A 24,192-nucleotide genomic window follows, 5' to 3' on the forward strand; every position below is an offset into this window, starting at 1 on the left:
AAGCATCCATGCGGGACGGATTAGCCTACTATCACAGTAAAATGTTATGTGATACCCAACCCTGTATTTTTTTATTAGTAGTAATGTGTTGCCTGGCAAAAAAATGTGTTTGTCTTATATAGACAACGATAATAGCTATTGTGTTGACCAAGAGGGTGGGGGACTGCATCAAATTTCACAGTCTTGAACTTTTAAATGGCAAAGTTTTATTGTTTGCAAGCTTATTTGTGAAGTGCTGAGATTTTGTGCTTTGCTTTGTGTACTTCACTCGTATGCTTTAGAAATGTGATTCATCTGTGTCATGTTCCTATTTGCATTAAATGTAAAAGAAATTAAAAACGACATTTCCCATAATTCATAGCGTTGTGGGTCGCTGCCAGGGTGTGGTTCAACCAGTAAAACATGTTCAGCACTCTGATCGCAGTTTATTCCTCCTACTGGCGTACTTCTTTCCTCATTCCTGCTGCTGCTTTGGTCTCTACTGCAGTCATCTGCGCTTACACAAATACACTTCTTTCGGTGAGTGCAATAATAAGTCCTCTTTTTTTTAACACGTTCCTGCCGTATATTCTATTGTACACAGGTATTAGTTACCTGTACAAAGTTTTTGTGCATAAATTTTGTATTTTTCCTATTATACACGTTTCCTAAACTACATAAAAACAACTTTGTTTAAAACCACAACCACATAATTTATATATTAACATCTGTACTTTGTTAACTGTACATGTGTTTACGTTTATTTTCAGCATCTACTTCTTTGAAGCACTAAATCAAGTCAAAGATGGTAAGTTATCTTTTTTGGCAGGTCATTCACTGTTAGTCTACAATCACTTTTAATACCTTTATACAAGCGGTTATTCACAGATAGATATGTCGATGTGTAATTTACGGGGAATAATGCTATCCTAAAGTTTGTGTAGTCGACGCCCTTGCTTTCACAGCTGATCAAATAATCCGTGAATAAAGAGGATATAATCTTCTTTTAGTAAATCGGCCGTTTACTCGTCATTGTATTAGCAGTGCTTTTATTGCTGTACTGCATATTTACTGATCGTAAACTGTTTTAGAAGTTAAAGATGAACTTCACACAGTTTAGAAAGAAAGTTATAGTAACACACTAGTGTAGATGAGTGGATGAGTCATTGGTGTGGGCTGAGGGCGTTTCTGCCTGTGCTCCCCTCTTCTGTCATTAAGAGCGTTCGACTTCATGCACCGCTGAGCAGACCGTTTGACATTGAAGTACCGCGAGAGCGATTCGAAAGCTGTGCTTTTGGATCGCTCTCGCGGTATGTTGATGTCATAAACCGACCGGTATGCGCAGCGACGCGTAAAGTCGAACACAGCTTGTTTATGCCTTTATTTCAAGTAAACTGATGCATTGTTTCCGCTAACGTGACACAGAATGTTAATGTTTTATAAATTGCAAATAAAATTATAGCCTATAATGTAGCTGTTTTTTCTGACTTCACATGTCATATTTTGGAAGTTTACTGTCAACAGAAATGTAGCCAAGAGTTGGTTTGTTTTTGGTTCTGAAGTTGTTGCATTATAAATGTATCATCTTTCATAATTTCATGGGCAAAAATTGTGAAAATAATATAAATGACTTTCAATATAAATGACTTTTATGCACATTCAATTATAAAAGAAGATAGCTAGCCCATCAGAGTCGATAAAAAATTAAATTGCAATCATGCCACTTGTGATGTGAAATAATAATAAGTTTTTCTTCATCCATGCATAAAAGTTATTTTTGAGCTGTTTAATCCAAATAGGCGAGTGCTTGCCATTTTAGGATAGACCATACCTTTAATTTCCATCTATTTGGATATGTATGTTTACTCTATTGTACAGGCAGACTGAGTAACCTGACTCCACTTATACAAACTGACTACTATTGTTTGCATAGTATGACTGTGTTTGTGCTCTCAGCTCTTTCAGTCTTTTTTAAATCATCACCTGTTTTGGACAGATCAAATCTAGAGCGCATGATGTTACACATGAGCCAAATATAATCTGTTGTATGGAGTAAATTCTGAATGGCTGACATCAGATTATTAGCACAGAAAGCTTTTAGGCCAGAGTTTGCTGAACACATTCCTGTGTCTGAGACATTGTTTTAGACTGGAGGCAATGTATTGTTCCCCTTTGCAAAACAACAAAAATGTCATTCATTTAAATAATAAAAAATGTGTGAATAGTAATTGGAAACCCACAAAGAACCACAGTGTGCAAGCGTGCTTACACTCTTAACTCTTTCACCGCCAGCGTTTTTTAAAAAAGTTGCCAGCCAGCGCCAGCGTTTTTCATGATTTTCACAAAAGTTTAATGCCTTCCAGAAAATGTTCTTCTTCAAATATATAAACATACAATATACCAAATGAAAGAACAGACCCTCTGCTTTCAAACAAAAAAAAACGTTTTATCCTACCAGTAGTTCTTTTGTAATCAGCTTTTGAATATGGGTAGGTTTCTGCAAAAACACCACATTTTGAGCAAAAAGCTGAGATAATTCCATTTTTGTGACGGACTTTTCATAGAGATACCATTCAGAGCGATCTTTAAAACAGACACGGACATGCAGCAGCTTGCCATAGGGCAATACTTCCGGGTTTAAAAAGTTTGGGGAATAATAGCGGTATTGCGGAAAGACGGAAATACTCGTCATTGGCGGGGAAGCGTTTTCTCTTGATTGACGAGATATCTCGTCAATGGCGGGGAAAGAGTTAATTTAGTGATGCCAATTAGAGTGATTTGTAGATGCCACACACTAGACTACCTAAAAGATTTGGGCTACCCACACTTGTGGTCTTGGCCACTCGAAAGAGTATGTATGCGCAGGAAGTAAGTGCGCAGTGACTGTCCAGTGTCTTAAAACTGGCAAAGTGCAGTGCCCCTAACCCACACCATCTCGAATACCGCTTCGGACCGGTATTCAAGGCTAAGCGTATCCCACCTTGCATCATTTTCGAGATGTAAATCGTGAGACTTTTGCGAGATGTCGCAGAAACTATTAATTGTTAGTTAATAAATATTAAAATTTTGGTAGTAAAACGTTAAAGGAACACGCCCACATTTTGGGAATTTAGCTTATTCACCGTATCCCCCAGAGTTACATAAGTCCATACATACCTCTCTCATCTCCGTGCGTGCTGTAACTCTGTCTGACGCAGCCCCCGCTAGCTTAGCTTAGCACAAAGACTGGAAATGCATGGCTCCAGCTAGTATACTGCTCCCAATAAGTGACAAAATAACGCGATCATTTTCCTATTTATGTGTTGTGATTTGTATAGTCAAACCGTGTACAAATAACAAGGTGATATGAGACACAGCGATCTTTTAACAGTATACATACTGAGAACTATATTCTCTGAAGACGAAGCACTGCCGCATGGGCGGAGTGATCTGCTCGCAGCACACGAGAAGCCCCTGGTGAGGAGCAAAGAGTTCGGTCAGAGTTGTGCAAATCACTCCGCCCATGCGGCAGTGCTTCGTCTTCAGAGAATATAGTTCTCAGTATGTATACTGTTAAAAGATCGCTGTGTCTCATATCACCTTGTTATTTGTACACGGTTTGACTATACAAATCACAACACATAAATAGGAAAATGATCGCGTTATTTTGTCACTTATTGGGAGCAGTATACTAGCTGGAGCCATGCATTTCCAGTCTTTGTGCTAAGCTAAGCTAGCGGGGGCTGCGTCAGACAGAGTTACAGCACGCACGGAGATGAGAGAGGTATGTATGGACTTATCTAACTCTGGGGGATACGGTGAATAAGCTAAATTCCCAAAATGTGGGCGTGTTCCTTTAAGTGTTGCACATTTCATTTGTGCAAACGTTATGTATTTTGTAAAACATCTGCAACTGGTTTTATTACAATTAGAAACGGCATTAATTGTGTTGTTTATTCAGGGACTACTGAATAAAAAATAAACTTTATTAAAGCTGCATTCACAAAATGAAGAGATTTCACAGGTGCAAAGTTTCAAATAATAATGTGTAGATAATAATCTTTAAGTTCAGCAAATGTTCATTTCAGAGTGTTTATTTTATTTTATTTAGAAAAAACATGTAAAAATATTTATTTTAAGCAGCCTAACTAAAAAAAGAATGTTTTCGTGCAAATTGCTTTTACAATCTGGATTGAAATTTGAACACTTGCTAAGTGTGTCCCATCGGGTAAATAATTCTACATGCATATATAGGACCTTTCAACCCAATCTCACGGAAATGTGTATGTGTTATAGTCACAAAAAATTGTATTAAAGGTTTTTTTGCTGTTTTTCGTGCCTCTGGAGCACGAATGTCTTTTTCGTGCCACCTAGCACGAATTTCTATAAATGGGTTTTCGTGTCTGTGCCACGACTTTCTTTATCGTGTCATTTTATATTTTGTTTTCTTATTGGTTTTTCCTATTTTTTTACCATCGTTGCTTGGGGTTTGGGTTAGAATCACTTTCTGTGACTTCCTAACCCAAACCCCAACTCTAACCCCAACTCCAGGCGAGAATAGTTTTAATAGCGGGCGAAAAACATGTAGAAACAAATGCATAAAATTACAACCTAACGCAAACCCTGAATCTAACCCTAACTCCAAGCGACAATGATTTAAAAATAGAAAAAAACGATGAGAAAAAAGGATCTTCACACCCGCTACAACACTTGGGCCAAATACAGGAAATACGTCATGTGAACAACAGTCAAGTGCAAAAACCACAAGTGTGGTGATATTTGGATGCAGCTTTGTTCACCTTTCTCTTTGAAGGTTATCTGGGGACCATTTCTGACTTTTAAAATAACAGTATTGTAACATTGGTTAAATAAAATTTTTGCCATTATAACTTTTTAGTCTGTTTCTGTAAAAAACACTTAAGAGAGAGGCTTTGATGTTGTTGTGGAAAAAAATCTGAATGACAACATTTTAGGTGGTCTCAGTATTTATAGGCAGAGCTCAACTCTTTATGGAGGAAATGTCGTACTTCCGCTTTTTTAAAGCCATGCATTTCTAAAGATAACCATGGACATTGTAATGCTTTCTTGTACCTTTGCTGAGGTATGCACTTGCTGTTTTGCAAGAACAGGATCTATGCTAGACTGAACAATGTCAAAGCCTCTCTTACAGTAAACAATCATCAAAAACCATTTATAAATACTTTTGAGCAAAATGCAAATACAAATAAACAAGTAACAAATAAAAATTTACCTTACCATGTATTTGTGTATCAGTACATGAGTCATTATTGCAGTAGCTATTGTCACCCAAGGGTCTAAAGCGAGCATCCTTGTGATTTTATCTCTCCTGTGACTTCTTGGATCTGCCAACAAACCCCAATATGTCAACACAGATATTTGATGTAGTATTTTCTGCATTTCAAGTTTATTTTGTGATGTGAAAGTTTTTTAAATTAGATTTCCTTTAAAAGTAAGATCACACCCTTATGAATCAGCATGGTCTTTCTGGGCATAACTTCATGATTTTGAGTGGACAATAGTGTCAGTTTTAGGTCAGAAGTGTGATCTGCTTCAATGAAATATGAAAAAAGCTGAAATAATTTTGTGGTTTCTGTAACAAATGCGTTACGAAATTAAATAATAAATTTGATTTTTGTGTATTGTATGAATAACACACGTCCACATCTGGGACTGTGGTATCATTCCCCAGCCAGCCTCACTCCCTCCCTCCCACACACACAGACATACACACATTACTTATTCAAAGTTTCCATGTGGAAAACTACTGGATAGAGACACGTTTCTTAAAGAGACCGCATTGAGAGCAAAACCAATGTTAAGGTTCCGTAAATTGATTTTCAATTACGAAATGTATCATTTTTCTAAGGGGAAGGAATATGGGTGTACTCAAGTGTTCTGTAATATAAATGCTACAAATTGAACACAAAACAGGAACTACATTATGCAATTTTGTTACTTTATTTAGGCTGGCAGAGGAACAGTGAAGCCACACGCTGGATTCAATGCTAATAATGATGCTGAGGTCCTTTACAAGGCCATGAAAGGACTTGGTGAGTTTGACTTGACGCATTGCAAATATCAACATATCTAGAAAATAAAATAAGTTTAGTTTGCTAATTGATATACCACCAAATTATAACACCTCATGGACAACGACAATGTTTCATTTTATTTACAAAGTGCAAAGTCATATAAAAAAAAATACATATATATTTTCATATGTATTTGTATAATGCTTTCCACAATACTTTCTACATTACAATTTAGAATGATGTATACTAATGTATTACCAGGTTATTGCGTCAAAGAAATGTCCGTATTCTAGAAATGTTTCATTTAAAATAATTGTTTTTTACACAGGCACTGATGAGGCTGCTATTTTGCAGCTGTTGACAGCACGTAGCAATGCACAGCGGCAACAGATCAAAGCTGCATATAAAACCCTGCATGGAAAGGTGACATAATTTGCATTCAATATATTATATACCAAAAGCTCACATATGTATTGTGTTCTTTTTCTGGTTGTTTTTCTTGAGTTTGCCTTTTTGTATCTTCTTTTTTTAATAATCTCTGTATAGGATTTGGTGGATGATTTGAAATCAGAGTTGGGTGGGAAGTTTGAGACTCTGATTGTAGCTCTGATGACTCCTCCCATCTTGTATGATGTCATATGCCTGCGAGATGCCATTAAGGTAAACCGTGTATATTTCTCTCTCTGTCCTATTTATATCAATATTGTAGGAAGTCTGTAACTTTGCATGTATTGTCTTAGGGGGCAGGCACAGACGAGAAAGTGTTGATTGAGATTCTGGCATCTAGATCAGCTAATGAGGTCAATGAAATCAAAAGTTTATACAAGCAAGGTAACTGTGCATGTATGTGATTAAATGTTTACATGCTTCTTTTTTGTGATGCATCTGTAGTGTTGAAATAATAATGATTATATATGTTTGTGTGTGTGTGTGTGCAGAGCATAAAAAAGATCTGGAGGAAGCTGTGACTGGTGATACTGGAGGTCACTTCCAGAGGATGCTGGTCATTTTGCTGCAAGTATGCAATCTAATAGCAGTCTATAAATAACTAATATGAGTTTATTTAAGTGTTACAAATATACATTTAAACAGATGAATAATAAACTGTATAAGAATTCAAACAAATCGAGGTTTTACAAGTTCAACATGTTTCACACCTTCATGTTTACTTGATGTAAATGAATAGTTCAGGTTAAATAATAAACTTCAACAGATCATGTTAGAGGTTATTAGAGAATACTACATAATCTTGTTCCTCAGTTTGTTACAAAGAAAGTCATATACTGTATATTGGATGAATGGAGTCCCAGCAGGCATGTGGGCAGACCTGTGACTTGCACTCTTAGCATGTGACAGGTGTGACAAAATCACATGCCACTAAGCAAACTTACATAGAGGGGCGTTTTCCTGGACAAGGATTAGACAATAAATATAAAAGCTGTCCAAACCGAAAACAACTTGCACTGACATACAATGAGGAAAATAAGTATTTGAACACCCTGCTATTTTGCAAGTTCTCCCACTTAGAAATCATGGAAGGGTCTGAAATTGTCATCGTATGTGCATGTCCACTGTGAGAGACATAATCTAAAAAAAATCCAGAAATCACAATGTATGATTTTTTAACTATTTATTTGTATGATACAGCTGCATATAAGTATTTCTAAGTGGGAGAACTTGCAAAATAGCAGGGTGTTCAAATACTTATTTTCCTCACTGTATGTTAAAATACATCAGTGCCATTTGTTTTGCTTCAAAATGCACACAAGTAATGTTTTTAGTAAGGCATATCTGTTAAAACTAGTTATATTTCCTAATTAAACTGCGACCTAGTTCTGGTTTAAGATAATTCCTGTCCAGGAAACCATCCCTCAGTCTTGAACTCTCACACACACACAATTTGACTGTGGTTACTAAAATTTCCATTTTGTGCAAAACCACAACGGACAGGCAAAAATATAAAGCCATTGAGGCGTAGGATTGAGAAATGTTTCAAAATGTTTGATATTATTATTATTATTCATTTTATAGAATTATATTATTTAGAATTGTATTATTTATCCATAGGCTAGCAGACAGCAAGGTATACAAGAGAACCTGATTCAAAGTGATGCACAGGTAAGTGTGTGTTTTGTGAGGTTACTTTACATTAAGTACGCTGCCTCTACTAATTCTGTACTGCTAATCCTAAAATTATGGCATTTCTTATGCCAGAAGCAACATAAACAAATGACAGCCCACATTTACATGTCAACAGATGCAAAAACAAATGTGGTTGTGGTGAAGTAGTACGGATAAAGTAGAAAACATACTGCTAAACATCAAATAATTTAAACATGGGGCTGAAGTTTATTAATACACTCTGATTTTATAAAGGTTGTTACAAATTTCAGAGTGGATTGCTTCATGAACCCGTGACATTTTAGCTTTTAGAAAAGTTGGTTATTAAAGGATGAAGCAGCTTAGATGTTTATGAAGACAACAGCAAACTCACGGCTCATTAACCCTAATAAGACCCTTGGGGTCAATTCTACCCCAAGCCACTTTTCTTTGGTGTAAAAACATGGTTCCCTTTATCTCAGTGGAATAAGATTTTGTGACTTTTCCAGATTATCTGTCAAGATTCATATAAAAAACTGGGCTTGATTCGGTCGTTCTAAAGAGGCGTAAAAAATCCACTTAATTAGTCCCTTTGAATGGGAAATGCAAAAAAATAATTTTTTTCTTTTTATTTGTCAAAAAAAATCAATGCATCCAGAATAAATCTGAAAATTTAAACACAGATAGGTAGGGCTGGTACTAGAGCACAAATGTTGCATAGAAAATACATGCTCAATCACACACACACACACACACACACACACACACACACACACACAGACAAACACAAACACACAAAGGTATGACTGCCACAGAGAGCATTTCTTAGAGAATTTGGCAAAAAAAACAAAGATGCAAAACAAAGATGTAAAATACTCACACAGGTGTGCGCACACACACACACACACACACACACACACACACACACACACATGTGCGCACATACACACACATGCACAAACACAGACTCACACACAAAGACAGTAAAACTTACACACACACAGACACACACACACACACAGACACACAGAAAGACACGAACACACACACACACACACACACACACACACACACACACACACTTACATTCAATACAATTTTTTTGTGGCATTTTCTAAAAACAGACATTTCAAAATGCATCAAAAACTTCAAAAAATTCTACTACTTGAAATAATATTTATTTTTAATGTCCTTTCTAATGTTTATATAAACATAAATTCACAAAATGTATAAATAAAGTACTGATGTTTAGCAGTTGACCACATACAGTAAAATGAATGGGTCTCTATGGGCCTCTGCTGGTCAAAGTGATTTATTTCCTAAACTGTAACCATAAAACAGTTTTGGCTGAATTCAACACACAACATCCAGATCAATATCTAAAAACAATTTAAATCAAATTTAGATCATAATTTATGTGTATTTTTCATAAAAAATTTGATATTTTTCAGGCAAGCTAATGGTGTAGTTGAGGAATTGAGTGGTAAACGGGTATAAAAGTACTTCATATCTCCCAAAACACAGCATTAATGTATAGATGGGAAGTAAATGAAAAAAATTATATACTATTTGTATCATTCAAAATTCATATATTTTTTTGTAATCACTCTTTTAATCTCTGGGGTCATTTTTACCCCCAAGGTACTATTACGTATACAGGAAAATAGGGTCTTATGAGGGTTAAACAACACGCTGTTATTTACAAACGCAAAGAGGGCATTTACAAATGAATAAAACATGCTTTTTTAATATTATAATGGAATGTAAACTAGTCATATACTGCAAAACCAAAAACATAACCGAAATCATAAGTGGACCACAGAAAATATAAATGTATCTATGAAGAAAATGTACATATGACTCAAATAATATTCCCGTGTGGTGTGTAGGCACTGTTTGCGGCTGGAGAAAAGAAGTATGGCACTGATGAGAGCCAGTTCATCACTATACTGGGAAACCGAAGTGCTGCGCACCTTAAGAGAGGTTAGCTTGAACACACATACAGATGTATCATTAAAAACACTTTTACCGTCTACTTTACATTTTCATTCATGCTGATTCTATTAATGGCTTCTCCTTTATGTCTACAGTGTTTGATGAGTATAGAAAGCTGTCAGGGTTTGAGATCGAGGAGAGCATCCAGAGAGAGACTTCTGGAAGCCTCCAAGAAATCCTGCTGGCTGTAGGTAAGATATCTTGTTTAGTGTTTAATATTGCAATTAGCAAATGCAACACATTTCTTAAATTTTCGGTATATTTTAAATGTGTTAAATAGAAGTTTACAGACTCTGTTAGCTATGGAAATGCATGAGTCATTTCATTGATTGGGGTTTCCAAGGGTAGTAGCTCTTGACCACGCATGAGTCACACTGTGGGTCAATGACTCAGACATGTTTCTCAGACAATACCATTAAACCAAATGTAGTTCAATTTATATCTCTACTATTTAAAAATGTGGTTATATTTATGCGTTACAGCCCTTTTATTTTTATAGCTTTAAGTAGGCATTACTAAGTGAGACTTTTTTATACCGCTTTTCATCCACAAACGTGGCGAGGTTGGATATGTACTGGATAAAAATAAGTCAAATTCAAAGATCTAGGACTTCCTTAAAATCACAACAAAAGCTAAAGATACATAAAGTTAAAATAACAATAAAATAAAATATTTATAAAAAATGAATTGAATATAATACATACTTTCTATTTTTCAGTGAAGTGTGCCCGCAGTGTTTCAGCTTATTTTGCTGAGTGTCTTCACAATGCCTTGAAGGTGAGAGTTGATGCTTGATTAAAAACCTGATTGTTTAAAATGTTGTTGGTTTGTAATAAAAAGTGTGTTTAATTTTACATTTAATTTCACAGAAACTTTTTTGTTTTTATCGTCCTGCACCTGAGCCCTACTCAGATTTTGGAATTGTACACTTATTTCACTTTTACTTATAAATATTTGAGAAAAAAATTAATTCGATCAATCCAGTTTTGTAAAGTAGAGTTTCTTGTGATGAAGCAGGGGGATTTTTAATTCATTTTTATTTTTTAGATTAGATTCGTTTTTTTATACCTCACATACTGTTTAGTGTCTTTTTGGACTCTGTAATATCAGGAGGGGATATTATGACCCTAAAGTTTTGGGTATCATTTTACAGACGGTACAGGATTTCTGCGTTTCATTAGATATCAGTAGTGCTGTTCATTAGCGCCATCTGTGTTACTACTTGTGAACCAGTGGCGGCTGGTGGTCTTTTTTTGAAGCGCACGATGCGAAGTTCGTCACAACATGTATGTAGCTTGTTATGTGCGTGGTTCGTCATTTCAAAATATGTGTTCTGCACTTTGAGAGATCGTGTGTGCATCACGTGTCATGCCAAAATAAGTGCCTGCTGCCTTGAACTTGAAAGGAGATGCTCGCGTGTGCCAGATACTCGCACAATCTCATGCGTAATCAGAGTTTACTGTTAAGGGAGTGTGTCGCGTGTATTTAGGGAACGTGAGCGTCTCTTTTATCATAAACGGTTTTGACGCGTCTCTTGCAGGCACTTATTTTGACAAAACACGTGATGCACACAGGATCTCTCCACCTGCATGACACATATTTTGGAAAAGGGAACCACACACGTGACAATCCGAACACTTATTATGAATTAGCGCATCCTCGGAAGTGCAGTCACGAGCCGCCACTGTTGTGAACACAAACCACACTAGACAATTAATATCTTAATCTAACTAGATTTGGCAACATCTTCACAGATTACTGTTTTATAATTGGTCCTAAATGATGTATCAATGTAAAACAACCAGACGTTTGTAAATAGAGGTGTAATTCTTGTTTTGTCCATTAGGGGGCAGGTACCGATGACCAAACCCTTATCAGGGTCATGGTTACTCGCAGTGAAGTAGACATGCTTGATGTACGTGCCGATTTCCGCAGGATGTTTGCAACTTCTCTGCATAAAATGATTCAGGTATGCTTGTCCATACAACTTTTAACAATTAATTTGATTAATTTTAAAATGTAGCAAAATTATCTCTTATCCTCTTATCCTTCTGCAGGGCGACACCTCGGGTGACTACCGTAAAACCCTGCTTCTGCTGTGTGGTGGTGATGATGCATAAGCCCCACGATTTATGCTTGGGTCATGATCCCATGACTCATGCGTGGTCAGAAGCCGGTGGCTTTTGAAACCAAAACCCAAAACAACCTGTACTTTTTAAATCAGTTGAAGGATTTCATGTTTATCTGTGGATGTGCAGTGCATAGCATTGTCTCAAGAAGAAATAAGTGAATTTTGTCATTCCAGTTTTATGAGATGTGTAGTAGACTTGTATGACCAAAGTTATTGTGGTAGAAAAAATCTGATCTCTGTTGTAAGGCCTTAAAGCCACAGAAAAAAATCCTATATAGATCAAAATACAAATCTCATACAATTTCTTATTAAATACTTGTTAATGTAATCTACAAAGAAGGCCAAATTTTTTACTCTGTGAAGCAATATTTTATATAGCTTATATTCTGCAATTTTTCACTTATTTATTGTTTGTACGCTCACTAAACACCATGACATTTCAGTCTATTGTTATAACCACTCATAATTGGAATTATTAGTAAGTCTGTGTCTATATATTACCATGTAAGCTTTTTGTATCTGTGTATGTATCTAAATTTGTGGCACTTAAATGAGAGGTTTGCTTTAATTGTTCAATAGTTGGGGCAAAAGGGTTTTGGATGTAATTGAAGCCTTGTAATAAAATTTTCATAACAGTTCCACTAACTATAAATAAAGAGAAATAAAATTAATCTGTCAACCTCTCTTTTAAGTTGATTTTGAGTTTAAGGTTTACTAATATCAGTAAAAGCTAAAACGGGTGCTACTAAAATGTTTCACATTCCATTGCCTCAATGTTCACAATAAACGCTTAATGAAGTAAAAAAACGAAAAAAGCCATCAGTACTTACTTTGTGTTCATCATGTGTGCATGTATTAACACTTACAGAGTTTTGTTAAAGGGGACATATCACGGAAATCTGACACTTTCCATGTTTAAGTGCTATAATTGGGTCCTCAGTGCTTCTATCAACCTAGAAAATGTGAAAAAGATCAACACAGTAACTTAGTTTTGGTAAAGCATTCTCTGCAAGCATGTGAAAAAATAGATTATTGAAATTTGGCTCCCCTTGTGATGTCAGAAGGGGGTAATACCGCCCCTTAATCTGCACTATCCAACCACAGCACTGCCATTTAGTGCAGAGATCAGCTCATTTGCATGTTAAAGGACACACCCAAAAACAGCACATTTTTGCTCACACATACAAAGTGGCAATTTTAACATGCTTTAATAAATGATCTATGTAAGGTTTTGAGCTAGAACTTCACATACATGCTTTAAGCACACCAAAGATTTATTTGTTGAAGGTTTATTTTTAAAAAGTCATGTAAAATGTACCCTTTAAAAGCTGCACAATATGAATGTGTTGTTTTGACGACATAAAGTGCCTTTTAAACTAGAATGTAAATGTAATCTGCAGCACAGTAAAATGTATTATACATGATATGTCCACATTGAGGCGCTATAGTCAATGAAAAGGCCAACATACTTCCAGAATTCCAGACTGTCATTCTGCATTAATAATAATCTTCAAAATATTGTTATTCATTATACAAATGATTGTAATTAACAAATGAAAAGAAGACATTAATTATGATAAGGGAATAAAATGCTGCATGTTCATGCTGGTAGGCTAATGGAAGCAGACAAATGTTATGTATTTCCCCTCAGGCAAGCAAAGACACATTGTCACTGAACTATTCAGTGGATATTTGGCTTGTAATTTTAAATTTTCTAAAATAAATATGAAGGACTTCCTTCAAGTATAGACATGCAAATAAATTAAACTGACATATGAAGACATTTCTTAATATTTGAAGTGAACATGAATTAATCTGTCAAAAGGTTGCCAGAGTGAGGTGATAGAAAAAATCATTAACATAGCTTGAAAACAGACGTGATAAACTCATGTGTTTCCAGTTCATACAGAAACGAACATGCCCATACAATGTACAGTAAGAAAGTCTTACATATGCAAATTGCGGCAAAGCCAACTGGATATGCCATTCAAACCACTTAATAAACATAAAAAGTAAAACACCTCAGGGTTTATGTGAGGTTTAGGTTTAAGTAGTGTGTGAAAACATACTGTAAGTTAGGCTAACAGTTTCATACAGGTTGTATATTATCAGGAGTGTGCAGTATATATGTAAATATGTACTTCTGTATGACTGTGATAGTACTGTAAGTTTTTATTAAACTCCCTAAGTCAAAAGGGCAAATGTTGGTTACCAGTATGTGAGACTATGATGCAGGAAGTCGGCCAATAGGACGGCCTGGATTTAGGGGTGTAACTGTCAGGCCACCTCGAACCACACAAAGGAACAATGAATGTTAAACTCGAAACCCACGAAACAATACACATCTATCAACTTTATACATGTGTGTGAATGAGTGAGTGAATGAATGAGAGGGCAAGAGAAAAAGTTCATTTTTTTGCTTTAAAAGATGTGTGACGACAGTTGTGTGTGACTATAAGGGTTTGTGGCATAATGATTTTGATATTTTTCCATTCCTTCATGTATGTGTAAAGCAAACCCCCTCCCTTTTGCGGGAATTGTGCGACTTTGATCTTCTTGCCCTTCCTGCGGCCCAGCCGCCCAGGTGCTTAACATTCATGTATGAACATGATTTTTCAATGAAAAATCTACAGGTGAACATATCCGCAAAACATACGTGTGCAGAGTGTGAAATCCCTGTCTTTAACACTAGATGTTCAGGTCCATTTAAGCTTCAACTTGAAAAGACTTGAAACTCCCACCCACACACTGATGAATTTATTTGATATGGGTGGTGCACTGTTCCCAACAGTATCTGTCTTTTGGTTTGAAATGGTATATTTATTGTTAAAGAGGTACATGCACAGACAAAATTCAGATTTCAGATTTACATCTGTTAATTTGATTTCAACCCAAGTGTTTGCATGCTGTATATGTAACATTTTTATGAGGAATATTGAACCAACTCAATATCAAATATCAAAACCTTTTTCTTGTGAAGAAAAGAAAACTTAAAGTTTGACTTTGTCGTCTTTGTTATAAAATTAAAGATAAAGTATATCCAAAGTTTTTCTGCTATACTTCCAAACTTCCAAAGCAGAATAGAGAGCATTCACAAATAATTTTTTAAAATATGTATGTATTGATTTGGATTTGAACAGACACTGTTGCAAGCATAATGCAAACTTGGGGTAGGCCTACAGGACAGCTGTAATTTTTAATGTTCAAATTTATATTTATTCATTCAACATTTGTCAAAATACAAAACTATGCAACCAGTTATTTTTATCACATTAATTAGCTTTATGTGAGCCTAACCTTGAAATCCAGGTTTATGTGTCATTATCCAATTATGAGATTATAAGCATCAAAGTTTGATTTCATTTTAATTTCAATCTTTGCCATGACCTTAGTCAATATTTAAGATATCAAGGTTATATTCACAGAATGTTCTTTGCATTATGTAGAATGATTTTATAAAATAGTATATCACAAAACGTGATTGTTTTCACAAACTGAGCCAGAAATGAGTCATATTACACAGGATATGAATTCAATGCTTGTTTTTTTTCACAAATATTTGTATATATGTAATCTTAAAGCAACACTATGTAGTTTTTTTACGTTTAAATAATGTCTCTAAAATTATTTCAGTGATAGAACAACTTTTAACTGGACAAATTGTAGTGTTGCTGCAACCTGAGCAGCCTCCTAGCTGCTACAAGCACACTCTGAAAGTGGCGGTGGAGGGTAGGAAACACAGCCCCGCCCCTCCCCCTGCCTGCAGAAGAGTGTCTGATACCAGGCACTGTTGCGCTTTTCAACCACATGGGGGAGCTGTAAGTCATTTTTACATGGAAACTACATAGTGTTGCTTTAAGTGTTTAATGAATTTTTAAACCACAACCTTGCATAAGTCTGTTTATTGTAAAAATGTGCTAAATATTCTTTTGGAAGTTAGTAAATGTTGATAAATTCTTCGGTTACTCGTGTTTGATGTAATTTAATCCATACCACTCTATCAAAAAATGAATTTAGGGGTTGTGCACATCAGTGTTAATTTCGTTGACGAAGACGATGACGAAAAATATTCGTCAACGAACCTTTTTTCACAGACAAAAACTAAATAAAAACTAAATAAAAGTCAGATATGATGACGAAGACTGTAACGAAATATAACTGACACTTTAGTCAACGAATAAAAATAAGACGAAAATGTTAGGGAGGGTTGAATGGAGAAGAGATCCAATCAGAGCTACTCATTTTGTGACATTGACGAGCTGAGCTTTTCACCCAAAGTTGAATATTTTTCAACTCTCGGCGCTTAGAGCTGAGCGCGGAAAAACCGCCGAGCGTCGGTTTTCAGCACGGAAAAAAACGCTGCTAGCTTATTTGAAAAACGCAGAGCTTCCATTGGAAACAATTGAAAACATGCGCCAGCCGCAGACATAACAGCTTTGATGTGCACGCCCCCTTAGGGGTTGTGCACACCAAAACTTTTAAACGCGGCTTAAAATGCCTGAGTGCCAGCTTTCTTCAGCTGAGCGTTTTGGTAGCTCTGATATTTCAGCTGTGAGCCGGTTGGTTGCTGTGGTAATGTCCCGCCCCTCCTCCACTGTGATTGGAAGGCCGTGTGAGAACTGACATTGTCGAGCGAAGCTTTTCATCCAAAGTTTAATATTCTTCAACTCTTGGCGCTCAGTGCTCAGGAAAAAACGGTGAGCACCGGTTTTCACCACGGAAACAAAACGCTAGCTACTGGCTTATTTGAAAAACGCAGAGCTTCCATTGGAAACAATTGAAAACATGCACTGGCCACGGGCATAAAAGGTTTGGTGTGCACGCCCCCTTAATATTTTTGTCTTGTTTTCAGTAGAAATATCTAAAAATTCTTTAATCAATATGTATTTTCTTGATGAGCAAATGAACTACAAAAATATCTGCCAATGGGGTGAGAAAATTTAGCTTGAATTAAGTGTTTAAGAAAAAAGAAAACTTATTTAAAGATTTTTTTCTCACCCCAGATATTGGCAGATATTTTTGCTTGTTTTAAGCACAAATTCACTTAAATTATATATTTTTTGTCTAGAAACTAAGCTTATTTTCTTAGGTCATTTTGTTTATCAAGAAAAAGCATCTTAATTTAAGAATTTTTAGATATTTCCACTGAAAACAAGACTAAGAAAGTAAGAATTTTTTGCAGAGTATACTGTACATAGGCCTACATGTATAAGATTGTGTAGGTTTGCGTGTCATCCACCGACACTCTTTCAGTTCTCTTCTGTAGGAAAATAAATCATATAGGCTTTTACTAAAAGTGTATACTTAATTCTTGCCTTTATACCATCCAGGACCATGTAGGCATGTTAGATTTGAATATTATAACTTATTATAAATAATAAAATAGTTGTCTTGCAAATCCAAAACAGTACTTCAGTTAGTACTACAGTATTACAGAAGATACTACAGTATACACCTGCACTGTCATCACTGTGACATTTTACACACCCTTTGCCTATACACGTAAAGGGCAGACCACCCATATTTGAGGATTTATCACAGAAAGGCCATGCATGTTAATCAACGTCAGTTTTTGTGCGTATCTGTGTATCTAACTTGTCTTGGCATAACACCAGTTGAGTGAGTGCCCATGGGAAACTAATATGAAAGAAGATGTTTTGTTCTGGAAATGTCATGGACAGTCATGTGACTGGGGAGAGTGAGTTTCATTGTAGGTTTACCGGAATAATGGGAAGAGTATCCTACTTCAGGAGGAGTGGAACATTTGGTCTTTTGTAGTAAAGGACAGGTGTGTGTACGTGCATGTGTGTGTGCGTGCGTGTGTGTGTGTGTAATATAAGCCGGAAACTGTGATACTTCACCTTTACAACAGCATTCTTGGCAGTAAAATGTGTCTCTGAGGACTAGTTTGGCTTTACTTGTGAGGACAACATTTTAAAAAATGCCCTTACAAATAAATTTGCTGAAAACATCTTCACAGATGGTTGCCTCTATTTGAAATGCTCACAATTCACAATGTTTTTCAATAAACAATTCTATAAACAGATAAGATATAGTAAAATTATTTTCATTGTGTGAAACTTTTTCAACTATTTATTAAAACATAAAAACCTAAGTCTCTATGTATTAGTGTTTTAGAATTTTTTACAATTGTCACCTTTTTTGGGTGTAGAGAGTTAAGCATCTTCTGGATTTTTAAAGGTGCGGTGTGTAATTTTTAAACGGATCTATTGACAGGAATGCAAAATAATACACAAAACTATATTATCAGGGGTGTATAAAGACCTTTTTATAATGAACCGTTATGTTTTTATTACCTTAGAATGAGACGTTTTATCTACATACGGAGAGGGTCCCCTTATGTGGAAGTCGCCATTTTGTGCCGCCATGTTCTACAGAAGCCCTTAACAGACAAACTTTTTTACTAAGTTGTCTCCGACGATGACATCTTTCTGGTTCAACCTCACCACTAGAGGCCGCTAAAATTTACACACTGCACCTTTAAGACAACTATTTTATTATTTATAATAAATTATAATATATACAATATATACATAGAAATATATTTTTTAGCTTCCTTATATGGTCAATGATTTATTTGTATTGTTTCTTAAAAAGTTTAAGATACCAGTTTTACTGTAGTTCTTTTTGAAAAGTGCTTTCAAGAGACAAATATTTACACACATATACTTCATAATCTTCGATTTATGAATACCGGTATTCATCTAAAAACATATTGTCATCCAGTCAGACCTATCTAAGCCACCTTGGCTGCATTCTGTATGAATTGTTGGATAATGCAATGTACAGTATTTGTGTTTGTACTTGAAAATGATCGCACAAATGTTTATAATTTGTACTTCAAATAGGATAATACTAGAAAGATGGTTTTAGTTTAAAACATTTGGTAACATTAGGAAAAACCTTTAGGAATTCTGTCCACCCAAATCAATAGCCAATCCCTTTAAACACATATCACATTTTCAAAGACTTGATAAGGAGAGCATGTCTTTAAATAAATGTATGTATGTTGAAAAAAGACTGTGTTTAAGAAAGATCGGCAATCTGGACGTGAAGGGAACAGCACACACACAAATATGTGAGGCAAATCAGATGGTTATATTTTTACACAGCCTACACTGTTTTATATTAAAGTTTGTTAAATGGATTTTCAAATGAGAGATAAGAGATCAAAGACAATGATAACATGTAATGATATCCTTTACAACATACAACTACAGGAATTTAGGGTTATGGTTAGGTTATAGGCCTTCATATAATCTGCTGGTGTCTGCCACCCAGTGGTCAGGTTTTTTAACTATTTTTTTTTTATTTTTTTTTTAGGGTTTTTAACTATTATTTTGATCAGGAGAGAATTGATGACTTCATAATTAGTTGCCACGCCCAATGTACATATATGGGTCAACAGAACTCAAATTTTTTTACTGATTTCATTTATTTTTAAAGTATAAAATTGTATCCATGAAAATGATGTTTGCTTAGAATAAAATAAATGAGAAAATGAAATTGCCCTGTAAGAGCACCTTTAAAATGTTTTAAACGTTGCCCATAACATGCTTGGAAAACTTTATAGAGCCTATCTGACAATTTTTGAATGTTGATTCAATCATATCTTAAAGACTAAAAAAATGTTTTGTACATTTTAAAAAATGTTTAGGTCCAGTTTGGTATGTTAACCCCTAAGGCATTTTCCTTGATAAAATATTTTCTTTTATTTATCTTTATTTGCTAAATCTTTGACAAAATACTGACTCGTTCTGAATGACACTTTCTGTCATAAGAGAAATACAATCAACAGATAAATAAATCATAAATATATCAATCCTACAGGAATGAGTAAATTATTATTATAAATTAAAATAATTATTACAGTGCACTTTTCTATGATAGGAGAGGAAAAACGTTGGTTAACAGCAAATTCTCAGTACACTGTAAAATAATATGCAGCATTTTTGTCAAATCAACATTCATTTTTATGTTACTTTAAGTTAAACAATTTCAACTTGATTTTACAAGTTATGTCAACTTTTCACAAGCCAAAACTTCAAATAGAATGTAAATATACACAATACAAATAAAACATTTGAAAATATGTTTTTTATTTAAACATCCATTTAATAAAAAAATCGCACAAAAACAAAAGAACAAACTTGATACGTCGTAAGCAAACGACGAAAAATACTGTAAAATACTGTATCTCACGTTACACACAGTCAATAAACACTTAACAGTCTCCGTTCTGGATTAAAGTAAAAACGAACGTGCATAGACTCGCCCAGGAATCTCCGCACTTCTCTTTGGCGGTCTTGCTGTGATCAATCTGCGGCGTGCACTTGCGCGTGCTGTCCGGCATCGTTGCATTTGTTTTAACCTCTTTATTCTTGATCGGTTTCTTGGGTGACTTTGCGTGTTCCGTTTCGGATAGTCTGAAATGCGCTTCAAGTGGCGCGCTTTTACACATGCCAGCTCTCAGCATCGAGCGTGGATCGACGCAAAGTTTCTTCTGTTTCTTAAGCGACCTGCTTATCTGTTTCCAATAGTTCTCGGTGTTCGACGCAAATTCAGGACACGAAGATGGTTTGCCAGTGTAATTACAAGTCAAACCGTCCCGTTTTCCAGGCTTGCACGTAACGGTCAAGGTGTAGTAGTACGTGTCCTCCCCGCGCGCCACCCACGAGCATTGCACCTTGTCACTGGTTTTAAACTTTCCTTTGAAGAGGGGAAGGCCGCCATCACCTCGTCTCTCTTGCCTCTTCCCTTTTCTTTCAGGACCCTTCACGCTCTCAGCAGTGAAGATCAGCTGCGAGAGAAAAGTGAGGAACAGCAGGAGCGCGAGATTTTTAAGGAAGGACATTTCACGGAACAACCTAAGAAATACTAAAAAAAAGAAGCAATATTTATTATGCGGTTAGTTAAAAACTGTTTTCCAATACAATATTCTACCCCCTCCCCTTTTTAAAGAAATTTTTACTTAAAATAGGAAAGCGCTCCAATGGTGTAAGAAAGGAGCCTAATCTAATTTAAAAGGGTAAACATCTTTAGCCATGAACTAAACCAAATTCTGTTAGATTTTGCACAAGTGCATATCTTGTTTTAATAATGCTTAATATTTGTGTTGGAAATTGTTCTAAATCTTAAATTACACAAAATATTTTTTAGCAAAAAGTGCAATTATTGTACTTACCAATAGCAGTTATGAGGACAAGGGTGCTTATGGGTTTCCCGAGTGTTTTACGTCAGAATGAACCCACGCGTGATGTATTTATGCATAGTGACACACCCCCGTCTACGCGCAATCTGACTAGCTCGCGTGATATCTTCTTCAATGAGCTCTAGACGTGCATGAATTTATTGGGTGTGTCATTCATTCATTTGCATATTTAAAAGGGGCTGAACAGACAGGCTAGCCTACTGCATATGTTATAACCTGGGGCATGAGTTTTATAACATACATAAACTTATGCACACATTTTTTTCATGCGGAAAAATGCTGATTTCTTGTTGGGTCATATGGACAAACCCAATAAAATTTTTCTTGAGTTCAACCATGAGTTAAAACAACCCAGCTTTTTTTAGGTGTAAATTTCATAGTAAATCAGGCATGTCATGGTTAGACATACGATAGGATTGTATTTAATTATGTTCTAGGATGTAAACATGTAGTAGTAGGTCATTGGGGGGAGGGTAAAATGGGTCAACACATATTTGTGTTGTTTTGGCCCAGATTTGCAGCTTAACCTCAAATCTCTATATCTGCCTCAATATGAACTATTCACCTATAAGTTAGCATTTTTTTGATACTGCAGATACATTTCTGAAATAATTACTATATCTGTGTACCCTAAAATTTGTGTAAAATGTGTAGTGTTTAGTAAAACACCACGCAAAGACTTCCCATAATCCTGATGTGAGTATCAGTAGTCACTTCTAGAATGTTCAGAGAAGAACAAATGGAGGCCGCCTTTTAAAAAATGGGGTGAGGCACATAAACAAAAAGAAAACACGACCAATAGAGTTAAAGAATATCTTTAAGGGTTGTACATTATACATTCAGATTTTTGCATGTATTGATATGTGCAAGACCATTTAGTTTTAGCTTTTAAACAATGAATAAATAATTTTTTATTTACACACAGTCTACATCTATGCTCTCGTGCATCTTCCATATTTGTCATGGGATGAAGAGGTTAAATGCATTTACAAAAGAGAATTTTTGTGTTCCAAGTCGTTGTCGTTTATAAATAGTTGTTCAGATACTCTTATGATAAGTTTGATTAATTATTTTACTGTGTGTATCTAGCTAAGGATTAATAAAGTCCAGTATAAAAGGGGCTTAAGCACTTAGCTTGACATCATCAACATTTTGTCATGTCTGTGGACAAATAACCTCCTCTTGCTTACAAAACTGTAAAAGGACTAACCAAGTACCTCTTGACAGTTAAATAGGCTATATTCTATCAGGATATTCCTTGTTCCTTTAATAATATTGAGTTTTCGGACATAATGTATGTACACAATGGTGGTATTCATTTAGGCTTCATTGATTTTAAGGGATTGCACTTTGTTTTAAAAAAGTATTTTTATTAAGGCACAATTAACGCATCACAATTACTTTTCATTTTCTTTTAAGTATGTTTAATGAATTAGGTTTTTATGATCATTGTAAAGACCCTCAAATTCAATTTTTTAAATTTGTTTTTCATCCATAGTATCTTTATATACCAATGTTTATGACTTTAATACACAGTTTTACAGTTAATCAGTAATCCAGTAACATGAGCTAATGAATTTCTGGCTTGAGCCTATGAAGAGGTATTTGAACATTACTGATGTAGCTGTGGGTGCTTTACAAACTTATATAGTTTGTAAAACACCAACCAAGCTTGATTCGTGTTTTTGTTTTCTGCTTCAAGCTGTGCAACATATTGAAAACCTAACACTTTGACTGGTAACAAATTTATCCTCTTTGTGATGTTAGATTTATTCTTTTTTTGGTTCAAGTTTGCTTACAAAATTTGCTAAAAAGAAAATTCTGTCACAGTGGTTTGTCTGCATAACCTTTACATGACATACATTTTGAAAACAGTGGATTTTTTAAAATGGGTAACACTGCCACCCAGTGACGTTGACGCGTTCTTACATGTGCCCGTATAAAATGAGGGAAAAAACTATAAAACATTTTCTATGGTAGTAGGGTCAATGACGTGACGTTAAATATTTTGTGTCTGTATGGATAAATTAAATGTAAAAGGGTTCAAATTATAAAATAAATTTACAGATTGAGGACCAAGTCTATGTCTAGTTTTATTTAATTTTGAAAGAATATTTGGGGGATAACTGCAAAAATGTCGATGTGGTGAAACCAGTCTGTGTCAATTGGTGTAACTAGTATTTTTTAAATTAACCTTGGAGAAACCAAGAACCCTTTTCTCTTCAGCAATTAACAGCGGCCAAATTAACCCTGTGGGTTGTCCAAGGTTAAATTATATATTTATAAAAAAAATGTGGAATAAAATATAAGCATCTATAGTTTAGTGTAATGTGATTTTTTACATACATTTATCATTTGTCAAAGATTTTTTAGAAAACAGAGATGTTTTCAGCATAAGTCAAAACAAATATTACAAAAATGCATTCAAATTTACATTTAGAAATAACTAATTAAATGATTTTTTATGATTACGCACATGCCATCAAGGTGGATAAAATATTTAATATTTTTCATTCTTTGGTGCAATTGGCGGTTACACCATGTGGCATTTTTAGGTCCATTCAGTCTTAACTTTCATAAAAATTGTGCAAATGTAATTTTTATTGCATAAAATTCTTAAATTCTCTGTGCATTTAAATAAACTTGATGCATGCTTTTAACACAAGTTTAAAAAAAATGAATTTCTCATTTTGCCAAACCGTTTTTGTCACTGACCGAGTAAC

At 35.1% G+C, this 24,192-nt stretch overlaps 2 protein-coding genes across 2 annotated transcripts; one reads left to right on the forward strand and one right to left on the reverse strand.

Annotated features, from left to right (window-relative positions):
* The first annotated feature begins 361 nt into the window (after positions 1–361).
* Positions 362–12,908, forward strand: LOC129444676 (annexin A5). The gene is made up of 13 exons (XM_055205476.2): positions 362–519; positions 750–787; positions 5,945–6,029; positions 6,340–6,434; positions 6,558–6,671; positions 6,752–6,842; positions 6,950–7,029; positions 8,079–8,129; positions 10,001–10,094; positions 10,202–10,297; positions 10,825–10,883; positions 11,953–12,075; positions 12,164–12,908. Exons 2-13 carry the CDS (start codon positions 785–787, stop codon positions 12,224–12,226), a joined length of 954 nt encoding a protein of 317 aa, XP_055061451.2. The 5' UTR covers positions 362–519; positions 750–784; the 3' UTR covers positions 12,227–12,908.
* Positions 12,909–20,342: 7,434 nt separating this feature from the next.
* LOC141363362 (fibroblast growth factor-binding protein 1-like) lies at positions 20,343–21,521 on the reverse strand. The gene is made up of 2 exons (XM_073866022.1): positions 21,443–21,521; positions 20,343–21,135 (listed from the first exon to the last, which is right to left on the reverse strand). The coding sequence occupies exon 2, from the start codon at positions 21,110–21,112 to the stop codon at positions 20,483–20,485; it is 630 nt and encodes a 209-aa protein (XP_073722123.1). The 5' UTR covers positions 21,113–21,135; positions 21,443–21,521; the 3' UTR covers positions 20,343–20,482.
* Between the last annotated feature and the right edge of the window lie 2,671 nt (positions 21,522–24,192).

This window comes from Misgurnus anguillicaudatus, unplaced genomic scaffold (assembly GCF_027580225.2).
Source record: "Misgurnus anguillicaudatus unplaced genomic scaffold, ASM2758022v2 HiC_scaffold_34, whole genome shotgun sequence".
NCBI lineage: Eukaryota > Metazoa > Chordata > Actinopteri > Cypriniformes > Cobitidae > Misgurnus > Misgurnus anguillicaudatus.

Coding starts and splice junctions, on each gene's coding strand:
- LOC141363362 (XM_073866022.1), bottom strand. CDS start 21,112: ATGTCCTTCCTTAAAAATCTCGCGCTCCTGCTGTTCCTCACTTTTCTC.
- LOC129444676 (XM_055205476.2), top strand. Junction 6,435..6,557: donor ATAAAACCCTGCATGGAAAG/GTGACATAATTT, acceptor ATCTCTGTATAG/GATTTGGTGGATGATTTGAA. Junction 6,843..6,949: donor CAAAAGTTTATACAAGCAAG/GTAACTGTGCAT, acceptor GTGTGTGTGCAG/AGCATAAAAAAGATCTGGAG.